We start from the raw sequence: 13,786 nt of genomic DNA, 5'->3' as shown, positions 1-13,786 counted from the left end.
GCAGGTTTTACACCTGATGGCGTGCGTGGGCATAGGTCAGAAGATAAGTTACAGAAAGTGAATGTCGTGATGGGATTCTGAGCTCAGGAAAAAAAAAAAAACCTACGACCCGACTCTGGAAAGTGCTGTAAGTAATGAGAATAAACAAGCACGACAGAAATATGGACTTGCTAATGAGCTGGCATTAAATTGTATGATGTCAGCAAGCTGCTATAGAATGACTAATGAGAGCATATTGCTGAGCTACAGAACAGATAATGAGGATGATCTGCTCCTGGTTCATGCAGCGTGGCCGCCTGTGGTTTTACGTGTGGAAGTCAGGTTCCGTCGCGTGTTTCGAGTCGCCGTCGTTTCCTCGTGTGCAGCCGCCGTGGCAGAGGAGGTTTACTGCCCGTGCACTGAAACACACTGAGCAGTGGAACGAGACACGCAGCACATAAGCAATAAAGAAAACTGGGCTGGGGCGCTAACGATGAGCAAAGTGGGAAAAAATGTTTAACAAGCTGCAAGTGCCTGCTTCATCGCAGATCTCCCATAAAATCCACTGGTATGCACAGGAAGAGAAAGAGTGTGTGTCTTCATCATGATCGCTCGAACGCCTTCAATCTCCCGCTGATGTTAGGGTTTGTACATCGAATGTGTGCAATAAAACAAAAGCAAATATGAAGTAGTCACAGACGAGGAAGTGTCCTTCACAGCTGGCATCGCATCACACTGTGTGACTACACGTTCTCCTCGTCAAGGCGCCATTAAACACTTCAACGTGAGGCATCGCATCTCCTGAATCACCATTCTCACCTGGATCAACACAAATTCATCAGCACAAAAGGTCACATAAGTAAGTTTTATACTTCTGTCCTGCAGCCTTCATGTGGGAAGTCTCTTTTGTTCTCTTCTCAGCGCCTGCGACGCCTCTTGAATGCAACTTTGTGTGGATTTACAACGTACGGGCTCTCGCAGCTTTGTTCTCCCGCACTCTTTTCGCAGAACGACGCTGGCTCTCCGGTGATCAATCACGGCCCGTCGCTGTAGTTTTAATGGAGGACAGCCTTTGTCTAATTTAAACACGAGCCCTGGGAGTTCAAAGGGATTCTAGAGAGGGAGGGCGGGAAGCGGTGAGAAATGAGATGGAAGAATGAAAGTAAACTCGTACAGATATATGTACGATACGAAATCCAAAACACACTTCTTCATGTCTGGGTGATTGATTTTAAAACACACACTCACTGAGATGTTCTGTGTTAACACGCCTGCTTTTCCTGACGGACACGTTCCTGGCAGTCTGATTAGAGCATCTAGTCTTGCCAGGACAGCACACACACACACACACACACGCACACCTGCAATCTCACTGATGTGTAGGGAGGCACGGGAGAGCCGGGGAAACATGAGCATCTGCTGTTGTGACTGGCAGCACTTTAGTCAGATCTATCCTGCTCAGCCTGCAGGGAGCCAGGAGGAGAGTGGTGAGAAAGGAAAAGGGGGAGAGAGAGATTTCCACTTTCTCTCTCTCTCTCTCTCTCTCTCACACACACACACACACACACACATGCTCAGGCAGATAGTCACAAGAAAGAACAACTGTGTACAGTAAGTTGACAAGTTAACTCTGTTTACTACACATGTTTTTAGACGGGAAATGGCCCCTCAACAACATAGAAACTTTCCCAGGAAGTGACTTGTTAGAGGCTGCCGCTACAGCCTTGCCATCCACTGCTGAGCGCTGGTTTGACAGCCCATCTCTCCTCCGGCAAACTCTATCTGCGCGCCAGCTGGCCGCGAACAGCTCCCAATTACAGCTGTACCTGGCTCCAGTGTTGACACGGCGCTTCTCGAAGTAGCGTCACGGTCTCCATCACCTTGGATTCGGCTTTTTCATGTCACTCTTTTGTGATCGGGAGACGGGTTGGCTCGGCGCCCGCTTCCTTCGGCTCCCACTCAAAGCCGAGACAGCGTTTTGGCATGGGTGTTTTGAGTGGATTTATTGTCAGCGATAATTTAACACGTCGATTTGTTTCAGTGCTTCATCACCACCAAGCTGTTGCCGGTGCGTCGAGCCGCCAAGAAGGAAGAGATCTGAAATCTGCAGCCAAAGACAATAGTCAACGGTGTCAGCGATCATTCTGCGCGTCGCGCGGTGACACATCTATCCCGTTGCACAGCTGCTGCCGTCTGGGGGCCGCGAGAGCAATAACGAGCCTGAGACACATCAAATGTAGACACCCTCTCTGTATGCATGTACTGTAACTTTCATGTAGGTAGACAGAGATGACAGACACAAAGCTGGAGACGAACGGAGAGCTCGACAGCAGGGCTGACAAGAGAGCCAGACACACAACACACACACAAACACACACTCCAGGAAGTGGTGAATAATGAGTCACTTGTGGCCGCGCACTCAATCTCAAGCTCACCGATTCAACCTTTTCTGCGACATTATAGATATCAAATATTAATAGTTTCTGGTGAGAGCGGCACAAATATGTTTGCACAATATTGCATCACAACAAATAAAAGATACCTTGAACACTCTCGTCTTGCTGTGACCCTGTAGAACTAATTGGTTTACAAAAGAGAATCTCTTTTTCCGTGAGCTGGTAACATTTTTTTGAAAAATGCCTTGGAAAGGTTTTTTTCTGAATTCTCCTTTGAGCTGCTGTGCACCGCCCCCTCACTGCTTACTGTATACACTGTACAACGTTGACTAAAGCTGTCATTTACTAAATACGTTTCATAGTCTTCTGGCACACAAATGTAGAGCAGAGAAGCAGCCATTTTGGCTCAAAGCACAGCAGCCTGACTGACACATAGAGGAGGAGGTAGCCATTTGGATTCAGGGTGCCCTTCAGTAAAAATTCAAATTGTTTCATGATTGTTATCTCACACTAATTCTTGACTTAATCTACTAAGTTATCAGTATAACGTGTTAGTCATTGTTACAGTAGTTTAATTCTACCACCGCTCCTTGAGCATACGCGGAGATGATGTGAACTACTACAGAGCGATATAAGTAATATATAATAATGCCATTTAAATGGAATGTATGGTGTATGCATGGTTGTGTGTTCGATTATACCGTATCGTACATATTCCTGAGGGTGTTTAGTCTCTGTCCCTGATAAAATATCAAAAGAACTAACAAAACTAGATGGCATTCAGTCTAGTCCAATAAATAAATTTGAAACAACACGCAACTACTGAACTATAAATTGTGCTCACTCTTAAGATAGCAGCCACCTTGATAAACATGATATATCGTCATCAAGATCCAAACATTATTCCAGGGGAAACTCAGTAAAATGCCAAAAGAAAAACACTCCTGCATCCGCACCGAATGGGATTGGGATGGTAAACTACACTTTGTATTGTTATTTTTAGTTTGTTTGTGTGTGTGTTCTATAAATCAGCCCGCAATCCCACAATTGATCCAAGAAACTATAGTGCCTTTCAATCTCTCCTACACTGCGCTAATGTCTCAGGACTACTCACAATATTAGATCACTCTGCAAGAAGCCTGTTGCTGTGAGAGCCCCGCTGTGGACTGCACTGCCATCAGTATAAATCTGCCAATAATAACTCCTCGCCATGTGTCACTACAGGAAAAATTTATGTTGTTCATTCAGCAATTATCAGAGATTGCATTATTTTCATACAGCAAATGTTCACCGCCGCTTAACTGAGAGAAATATTCTTAGAGAAGACTTAATCGAGTGTTGCCATCGGAGGCAAAAATCTAAGCCATCGCAGCGTTTTGATCTTCGAGCACTCATGGGAAACTGTTTTCTCTTATCGTACGACTTAATAAAATAAACGTGTGAGCGAGGAGCCTAATGAGCATGTGTGCGAGTGTGTGTCCTTGTGTGTGTGTGTGTGTGTGCCTAGTCTGTGATTAGGGCTTTAACAGCAGCGTCTAATGACTCACAGCATGTCAGCCAGTGTCGGTTTAATAACGCACTTCCAGACACTGGAGATCAGTGACTCCTCTGTAATTACGCACCACTACATAACACAGCGCTTTAAAGAGCTCTGTTCAAGAGCTCGCACTCTTTGCTCTCATCCTTTTTGGACAGTTTAAACGAACACGAGCGCCACTACAGAGGCAATTTAGTGTTCTAATGCATGCATAGGTTGGATTAATGCGAGCGACGAGCACTTGAGTTAAAGTAGCCAATGGAGGAGAAGTGATTCATTTTGGGAGAGACCGATCTGTTTATGATGCCCACGTTGCCTAGCGACCGGGGTGTCATGGTAACCTGCCGCATCCGTGGTCCGTGCTCTGCGGAGAGCGAAAAAAAAAAAAAAAAAAAGCTCCCATGCGATGACAACACAGGAGACCCAGCAAACATTTTGTTCATTATCTTGCATTGTAGCGCGGGCCATCCTTCTCCCCGGCAATTAAGACCCGACTCAAACCTGCGTCTCTGTGCCAACGCCAGCAGCCCACTCGCAATTAGGAGGGTTTTGGTTTCCTATCGACGGAAAACCCACGCTGAGGGTGATTTAAACTGACGCAAGAAGCCAAGGTTGAAAAACAACTGTTGTTTCTGCTTCCAAAATGGCTACCAACTGTGGCTCACACTCTGGTGGGCAGCCAAAGCCTTTTTTTGGATCTGCTGCCAAGGCACTAATGCGATCCCAGGACTGAGATAACCCTGACCAATCAATATTCAAATAGCAAAGTCCTCAGCTGTCTGCTCTGTAGTCCTGGACCGTCTCATCCCCTTGTGCCCTCCCTCTCTTCATCTTTCTCTTTTTACTTCGCTCAAGGAAAAAAAGTCTCTGTAAAACAAAGAGGCCTCGCTCTCTCTTCTTACTCATTCTTCCTTTTGTTCTCTCCTCTCTTTGATTTAAAACCACCGCATCTTCTCTGCAGGTCAGTCTGCTCTGGTCTGTGCAGGCAGTCCGTCTGGGGGAGGTCTTGGCAGGCCGCCATGTCCCTGGAAGTGTTTCTTTGTCAACAAGCATCCCTCAAGGTGGGAACAAAGCATCAGAGGGAGTTCCTCGAAGGCACACACACACACACACACACACACACACACACACACACACACACACACACACACACACACACACACAGAATAACCTTCCCCTCGTCCCAACAAGTCAGCCCTCTCTCACTAGTTTCAGGCCATCTCAAGACTAGGCATCAGCGAGGGAACTCCTCCTTGGCTTGTCAAAAGTAACAACTGTGAGGTTGTTTTTTTACATTTACAAGGACAATCGAAGGACGTGTCAGTACTTTTGCAGCCATGTTACACTGAAACAACAGTGACATTGTAGAATTTAGGTCAATGAGACAGCTGTAAGTCAGTAAAACTACACGTGACGAAAGTAACACTGTAAAATCTGACAAAAGTGACTTTAATTTTTTTTTTTTTAAATAGATGAAAAGTAAGTAAAGTAGACTGAAATTCAACAGTCAACTTTACAAGGCAATCCTGAGGACGTCACTTGCAGAAAAACAAAAAAATTATCCACTAATAAAGAAAATTACACAAAATACCTTGGACAAAACACTCACACACAGCTTTAAGGTAATCTGAATCCAGCATGGTAATAATAACTACTATACAGAGAGGTAATTACTGTTATAAATATATTGAATGGCTGTTGCAGAAAAAACGCAGACCATAAATTGTATTAAATGCGGTTGATTTCATGAAAAAACTGCGGATTCTAACTTTAATATCTCCTCCCTAAAACAAATCCTCTCAGCTCAAATGCTTTTATTCTTTTATTTATTTATCTATTCTATGACTCATGATTCATGTCATTATTTTCTTGTCCAGCTGGCTCATTAGACATGCTCTGAAAAATATCTCAAACTAAGACACAAAAGTTGGACTTCAGATCACATTTAGATCCCTTTTTCTTTTTTTTCTTCTTCTTTTTTTTTTAAAGATATAAATGTCGTGATCAGCCTCTTTGGTAAACAGCTCCCACTTACCTCAGCAAATGATCAGAGTTTCCTCTCAAGCTTTTGCAATTCAAAAGACTAAAACACAAGTTGGTTAATTGTATTTTAGTGCATTTATGTCAGATAATTCACTGCTACATTTTGCACCAACTACTCCACCTTTTATGGAGTAGATTATGGATTATGATGAATGAACCCCTTGCCCGTGTCACTGTGGGCAAGACGAATGACCTATTCCTCTGGGGGAAGTTAACCACAGAGCCCCATCAAAGAGGATTGGCTAAGAGGAAAGATTCAATTATTGATGAGAACAGAGTCAGGAGTGGCCTGGATATCAGAGAGAGGCGATCTACTGTCAAGGCGGGGTTAAAAAAAGACACTCGGGTCGATGCAGCGACCGCACGGACAAAAGGTGTCCGACTGTACGCGACGTCGTAGTTCATTCGCGATTAATCGGATCGCCGCGCGTTGGTGCCCGCTGTAGCTCGGGGTCACAAATACGAGTGAGCTCAGGGTGGATGCAACGATGGAGGCAGCTGGAGGAAAAGTACAGTGGAGGAGGATCTGAGTCATAGCCACACAAAGAGACAGACACTGTGAGGAGGCAAACAGTGCAGGGAGGCAGCTCTTCCTTCAGTCAGATTCTTCGATTACATCAGGCAACTAAAGTCTCAGTTGTGTTAAAGATGTGTTAAAGATGTGTTAAAGATGATTTTGGTCAGACATGTGCATATTTTGGAGGAGCTATATATTCATTCTCAAGATGAATTTGGGGGCAGAGTTACACCTTTAAGTCGGGACATCCAACCCTCTTGTCAGAAACAAGACAAATGCAGTCTGAACTCACATCAGAAATGCTACACAATTAGCTAAGTTTATGAGCTAGTGCTACAAAGCAAACGTTAGCACCGTCCTTGAATAAACTTAAAGATATGGTAAAGAAAAAACGAGATATGCAGGTTCCTTCTTAACACAATCTGCAACAGTACAGCTAAAAAGATGAAATGGCCTGAAGAGGAAAGAGAAGTTGGAAATAGGGACGACAGGCAGGACAGAGAGAGGAGATCAAATTTTAAAGTGTAACGCTTCCTTACTTTCAGAAGAATTCATCATCCATATTCACACTCTGCCAGACACACGCACACATGGAAGCACACATGCGTCCAACAGGGAAGAAATAAGAAAGGACAGAAACGGAGAGAAGAGGGAACACGGGGCAACGCGAAAATGGGACAACGGGAATGAAGAGTGACAGAGAATTTGGGGTGAAGTTATGGGAAAGGAAGTTCCAAGGGAGTTGTGAGCAATGAGGATGGAAGGACAGGGTTGGAGGGAGGAGGGAGAGAATAAAAAAAAAAAAAAAATTAAAAACACAAAACGGGAGAAATGAAATACCATATGTGACAAGAACGGAGGTCCAGAGGTGGGAAAGGATTTCAGGGATGTAAACACAGGCTCGGAAAGGCTAGAGAGAAAAGGGAAGGTGACTGCACTCGCGTGTGTGAGCATATAGAAGTCCAGTGTGTGCAGCATGTGTAAAGGTTTCAGCAGCTGTAATCTCCAGACGTATCGGCAGTGAAACTAAGCTAAGAAAGCAGCCGCCCAAAGAATCTGACTCATCTTCAGAAGTATCAAAGAGATCTGGGAGACAACTCTCAGTGTGGCACATACACACACACACACACACACACACACACACACACACACACAAAAATAATCAGTTACGGCACACTGCAGATGACAACGAGACTTTCAGGGGTTTTGTCTGAGGTAGAAAAGTTTCGCAGTTCTCTCGGCACTGATGGTTCTTTCCTGTTGAGGATTCCCATTTTCACTTGACATCCTTTTTTAAGCACGACGTGAACCAAATGCAGAGCATTGTGGCGTAACATGAAAGAGGGAAAAGCCTTTGATCGCCCATGAGCGGTCTGGAAACAAAAACCATTTCCCCTGTCAGAACACCAACACTTTGGGAACATTAACTTGAAATGGCTGAGACAGACAGACGTGTGAGGACGGAGAGCTAGATATGGTTACAGGCTTTAATGCATGAAAACTGAAGAAGTTCGAAAGACAACAGACCTTATACGAACTATCTGTCTTGCAAAGAAGTCCCCTGGATACTGGCTACTACTGCGGCTTCAAACCATGAAACAGTACGGATACATGGCAGATACAAATCTGTTTCTAGGACATCTTTGATGGATTCGAGAAGGAACTGACAGTCTGTCGAATTTTCGGAATGACATAAATTGAGAAAAGAAAACGAGCTTCGGCTATGCCAGCAACACAAATCTGACATAAGTGGTACAAACTTAAAACACGCTGGAATTATTGCTGAAGACTTGTGACACTTTACCAAGTAGTTTGCCGAGACTGATGACTCCCAACTGGGTGTATTTGTACAGCTGCCTGAGGGGATGTGGAACGAATGTAGATGGTAGTTCTTTAAAACTAATTTAAAAAATAAAAAGCAGAAAGAATGATTTGGTATCAATATGTATCCATACATTTGTTTTTTGGAGGAAAATAATCAGCTGGTGGTTAACAGGACACATAAGTAAATCATAAAGGATCTGTTAACCTTTATAAGGCATTGTTCTTGCTTTAGATCCAGTGGCTGCAAGAACATACTTAACTTTTATAGAGTGACACTTGCCTTTAGCTAGCTAGAGCTAACTGCTAGCACCCAGAAATCCACATGAGCAGGTGCTGTTGTTCAAAGCAGCTAGTTACCTTTTGGCTTAATCCGCTTGCTGCTATCTAGCTAGCCTAGATAACCTGTGACCTCCAGTGCAATCAGCGTTACTAACATTAGACATTATATAGCCATGTTTGCTGCTGTACTTGTAGCAACCAGTTGTGCTTTTGTCTGGCTAATCAGTGAGAACCATGTTGTTACTGTCATGTTAATCTTCAAGCGACAAGAAAACTTAGTAATGGTTTACAAGGACATAAGTGTGTTTGTTATGCTATGATTAACAATTATAAAAAACTGTAACATGTAAGAATAGTCAACCTGTTACATTCATACTCAAAACAAAAAGGGCGCAACATATCACCAGAGTAACTGCTATCAGCTGCTAACTGTAGCTGCCTATGCTAGTTAGCGCTGTAGCCAGCAGGGAAATGTGAGTGTTTACACTGCTAGCACAGAAGCTTTGGACCTGGACACAGTGGGGCTAGCTGGTTAGCGTGCTAACCTCAGAAGATATACATGTCTGCAACACATTACAGAAACATCATAATGTCAAAACTGTCATTTATTCGCATTCTTAGGGTTTGATGACCCATGTGGCAAGGCTGCTGCAGTGATGCTAGTGTGCTGAAAGACGGTCTTTGGAAAAGTGGTTCTTGTCTTGTACACAGCACAACACGGAATTAGACCCAATGTGAGTATAATAATAAACTGCAATCTGTCTCCCTCTGAGTAGCCACAGCTGCCAACAGCTGAGAGACTGCATGTCGCGAGAGCACCGGCGTCAAACCCAGGCGCTTGAATTGAGGTGACAGGATGGGCAGATGTCAGATTGACAGACAGCAAATCTGAGCTGGCCCCTGATTAAGTTAATGACAGCAGCCATCATTCTAATGGGATTGTGTTCCGTGACGCTGGCGAACACACATATGCACATGCACACAAAGAAAATAAACACTTGCAAAGCGTAGCCAGAAGAGACAAGTTGGCCTAGTGTAAAGAGAAATGCCACCAGTCAGAGTGGCGGTGTCCATTTGGCTTATTTCAAAAACAACAGCCTGAACTGTACAGCTGCAAGGGGAAGAAGAACAGACAATTTCAGTGGGGTTTAAGCCTTCTGGCATGATGCCTTATAGTGTTTTGTTACAACTTATTGTATTATATTAATGTATTATTTAATTATCTCCATAGATATATCTATAATGACATCATAATTAAGATCAAAAATCGAGAGAAAGAGCTAAAAAGCAGCCTCTATAGAATATAATGCAGGATGGTAGGCTGCAGGTATTTGGTTAACAACATGTGACAATCTGCAAGTTTGCCTTTCTTTTTCACTTTCCTCTGGTGTGACACATTCGTCTTCACAAACACACCCGAAAAACAGTAGAAATTAACAATCATACACCTCCATCAGGCTTCATCCGTTTCATTTTGAACTAGACACGTTGTTCTTTTCTGAACTGATTATGGAGGTAGCTAAGGAGTGAGACCTCTCTCTTCTTTCTCATCCTGTTGAGAGTTGCACATGTGCAGTATTAATCACGCAACTGAAAAGCTGATGCTGGAGATGATACATACCTGTGCGGAGTCATCTGACACAGGAGTGAATGCAAGTTGTACACACTCTAATTAAGACAAAAGTCAGATGTAAGTGGCAGTTATTGTTATTCAACTGTGCTTTTTCTTGCTTTGGCATATTAAACTTTCCGCATTGAGAAGGGTGCCTTGTTTCTGCTGCTTGGCTAATGGGTTAACTGTTATCAAATGTGTCTTCCTGCAGTGTTCAGCTGGATTCTGTGATAGAGATCACAACATCAATTGAACATTACAGTAGAGGGGGCGGATTCAGGGAAGATGGGTCTACCGAAAATGCCATTAGCGGCATCTAATCATGAAAGAACCAGAATTCGGTGTAACAGTATCTGGAGGTGGAAACTTTTCTGTGTACCGCAGCACATAGCAGCGCAGCGCATGAACAAGAGGAGAGTGCTGCCTGTTGAATTGTGTGCTCAGAGATCCTAATGGATGGGAGGTCTGTAATAGGCTTCTAGTCTTTTGTGCGCTGCCTCATGGGAGGTGTGGCGTACTGCACTGATGGGCCTCTTACTGCTCACCCTCCACTCATCATCATATCTCTTCAGTGTCTCACTGTCTCTTAGATAGAAAGCTATAACCTCTCACACAATCGCTCTCTTACTTCTCTCTCTTATGATGACTTCATGTCGTGTGCTGTAAGCCCTCTCAAATGGAACACGGGATAGAGCGCCATTGCAGAGTCGTCGTTAAGTCGAAGGGAGGGGGTTGAAATCAGCGCAGAGAAATATTAGATTAGTGTGGGTCAGGTCGAGATCATTACAGATGCTGCAGTCATCCCTTCCCTACGCCCATTCCAATTCATGATTCAGCTAAGTGGACACGGCAACTATTTATGGTCCCTTACATAAATTGATCGCCATAAAGCTGGCTCAACTCCACTTCATTATACAGAACGCCATTTGCAGTAGCTACCACACCACCGCGGGCCATCTCCTCTTCAATGCTAATGCGGTGTCAGGCAGATTTACTTTTTTGAGAGGTGCAGAAGAAAAATCGGCATATGGTGTTCAGCTAAAATAAATAAATATACATATATCATCCCTGCCTCCCTCGCTGTTTTCACACTTCCAGTAAAGAGCTCAACAACTGTTGTCAACTCACGCAGGTGAAACACACGGCAGATGGTGCTGATAAAATGGAAGGAAATAACTTGTAGTTCAACGTCTCTGTTCCACCGCCATCAATCCACTCGACAGTCACGATTCTCTCCCAAGGTGCAACAGAACAACACCAAAAACTAATTGTCCCTCATCCCCTGGCAATTACTGGAACGTAAGAAAAAACAGAACGCTTGGGTAGATTGATGGGGTGATCAATGAGGACGTAACTATGGCAACGGGCTGTCTGGATTTAATTGGATATTTCTGACTCTCGGAGCCCGATTGATCGAGACCGGGAACGCCTGGAGACCTTAATTCAGTTGGCCAGATGCTGTTGCGTTTAAACTAAGGAGCAGTGAAAGGTCGTATTGATCAATTTAGCTCATTGCCCTTTGGAGCTACATGGTGCGGCTTTACTGGTAACATTAGCATGGCAACGCTCGCAGCAACAATGCCAACATGCTGATGTGTAGCAGGTAATGTTTACCGAGTACCTCAGAATGTCAATCACTCTGTGGTTATTTAGTAATAAACCAATATATATTAGAAAACATGAAGTTTTGACTTTAAAGTGGCACAGAAAGGTTACAGGATTGCCAATGTTAATGAAATTCATCTAGTCTTACAAAGCCAGTCTGAAAAAGGTCTGGCTGTACACGTTATCATTCTGGCAGGGGGGGAAACACTATCTGGCTTGTTTGTATGTCTTTGAAGCAATCAATCTTGAAATTGTCTTTGGCGTTTAACCCAGGATGAAGCAACGGGACCCGAGCAAAATTGTGTTGGAAACTTGCTTTGCACATGGGGAAGTGAGCCCTGACATTGTAATGATTAAATCTCAGGAAAAGAAAACAGTTGCTAGCTTATAGGTTGTTGTTATCATTGTTTTTTGTAGCAATAGATGTCTTACCAAATTTCATGGCAGCCCAATAACATATTGTTGAGGCATATCACCCAAAATCACAAATATGAACCTAACCGTGGCGCTAGGTGATGGAAAATAGTCAGGGGTTCTTTAAAGTCACTAAGATAAACCTTCTGGGAATCGTGCACAAGCAATCCAGTACATGTTGAGATGGATATGTTAAAAAAGGGTCTACCTGCGAGGCAACAGATGAAAAGTCAGGTGTCTCTAATGTTACTAGGATTCATTCATCTGGTCACCCTGGATGGCTGGACAAAATTTATTGGCAATCTATTAGATAGATGTTGAGATATTTCAGTCTGGACCAAAGTGGTGGACCAGCCTGACCAATCAATAGCGTTATCCCTAGAGCAGGCCAGAAAAGCTAACATGTAAACTATGGTTTGCAAAATGTTGTACATGCTTTTTCTCTGTCCAGATTACACATACAAAGGAACCAAATCCGATACGACCTCGGTGTTCTCCCAACCTTGAATTATCAGCAGTTTAAGAGTTCAGCTACATGTGCTCGACCCTGTCAGGAACACTTCATCGCAAAACGAATGCATTTGGCTAGCATAGCTTTTATAGCATTTTGCGTCAGCTCAGTTCAGTCCAGTGAGCCATGAGAAGAAGCCAGCATGAATTAGGTTTGAGGGCTCAGCCTCAGTGGTCGGAGGAAAGACCAAGGATTCCTGAAAGTTGGAGCAAAACAGGGTCATCTGTAAAAAAAAAAAAAAATTGCCAAAAAGCAAACTGATATGGCACATACACCCAATGGTAATGTTTTAGCATTTTTTGGCATGTATCAACCCAGACTGGTAGCTTTGAATTAAATCATCTAGCTGGAGGATGTCTGCTTATATTCTATCAGTGGATGGCCTGCAGCAGTGGCTGTGTTCCAGCCTCTGTTCTGACATGCAATGAGGAGAAGCAGACTGTTGCTGTGGGTTTTCTTGGGCTCTGCGCTCGGAGAGGCGCTGGACCTGATCTCAAAAAACAGACTCAAATTTGCATTTTATCTTTTCTTTCCCAAACCCCAAAAAGTAGCAGCTTTTAATGGCGATGTTGATAACAGAGAAGAAGCAATAACCAAACTCCTTCTACCACTGAGAAGCAGGGATGCCCCAAACTAACAGGAGGTCACACTCACCTTGAGGGCTTCAGAGCGGTTGGCCAGCAGTCTCTCTATATTCCCAGCAGCCGTCGCCACCAGTTCTGTCGCATTGTTGGTTTCCACGGTGAAGTGGGGACTGTGTTTGCGATATATCTGAGGCAATCAGAGGAGAAGGGAAGGGGTCAGAGGTGAGCAGAGCTGGATGTCAAGTCCTCGATGTCAGGTTGCTAGTTTCACTATCAGAACCTGAACCATTCAGTCCATGGTCAATAACATTCATGGCGGGGTGAATTTAAACAATTTCACCACAAGATGTTGCAAGAGACTCAGCTGCACCCAAGAGGAATGTACTGAGAGCCCATGAATGAAAGTGAAGCGCTACAGTCTATCAGGACAACTGTGACACAACAACAGTTCAATTTAACTTCCCTTCCTACATAGTTTAGTCAAG

The 13,786-nt window shown here is 43.9% G+C and overlaps 1 protein-coding gene across 6 annotated transcripts in view; it reads right to left on the bottom strand.

The window, feature by feature from the left end:
• Positions 1-13,786, bottom strand: part of cacna2d1a (calcium channel, voltage-dependent, alpha 2/delta subunit 1a) — a 95,512-nt gene that overhangs the window by 58,016 nt on the left and 23,710 nt on the right. For all 6 annotated transcript variants that reach the window (XM_037121910.1, XM_037121911.1, XM_037121908.1 and 3 more), the window contains exon 3: positions 13,372-13,488. In XM_037121910.1, coding sequence (XP_036977805.1) covers positions 13,372-13,488 — 117 coding nt within the window. The remainder of the gene's footprint in view (positions 1-13,371; positions 13,489-13,786) is intronic.

This window comes from Acanthopagrus latus, chromosome 14 (assembly GCF_904848185.1).
Source record: "Acanthopagrus latus isolate v.2019 chromosome 14, fAcaLat1.1, whole genome shotgun sequence".
Lineage (NCBI taxonomy): Eukaryota > Metazoa > Chordata > Actinopteri > Spariformes > Sparidae > Acanthopagrus > Acanthopagrus latus.
The sequence above is the reverse complement of the archived record's forward strand: the minus strand, read 5'-3'. Positions and strand labels throughout refer to the sequence as shown.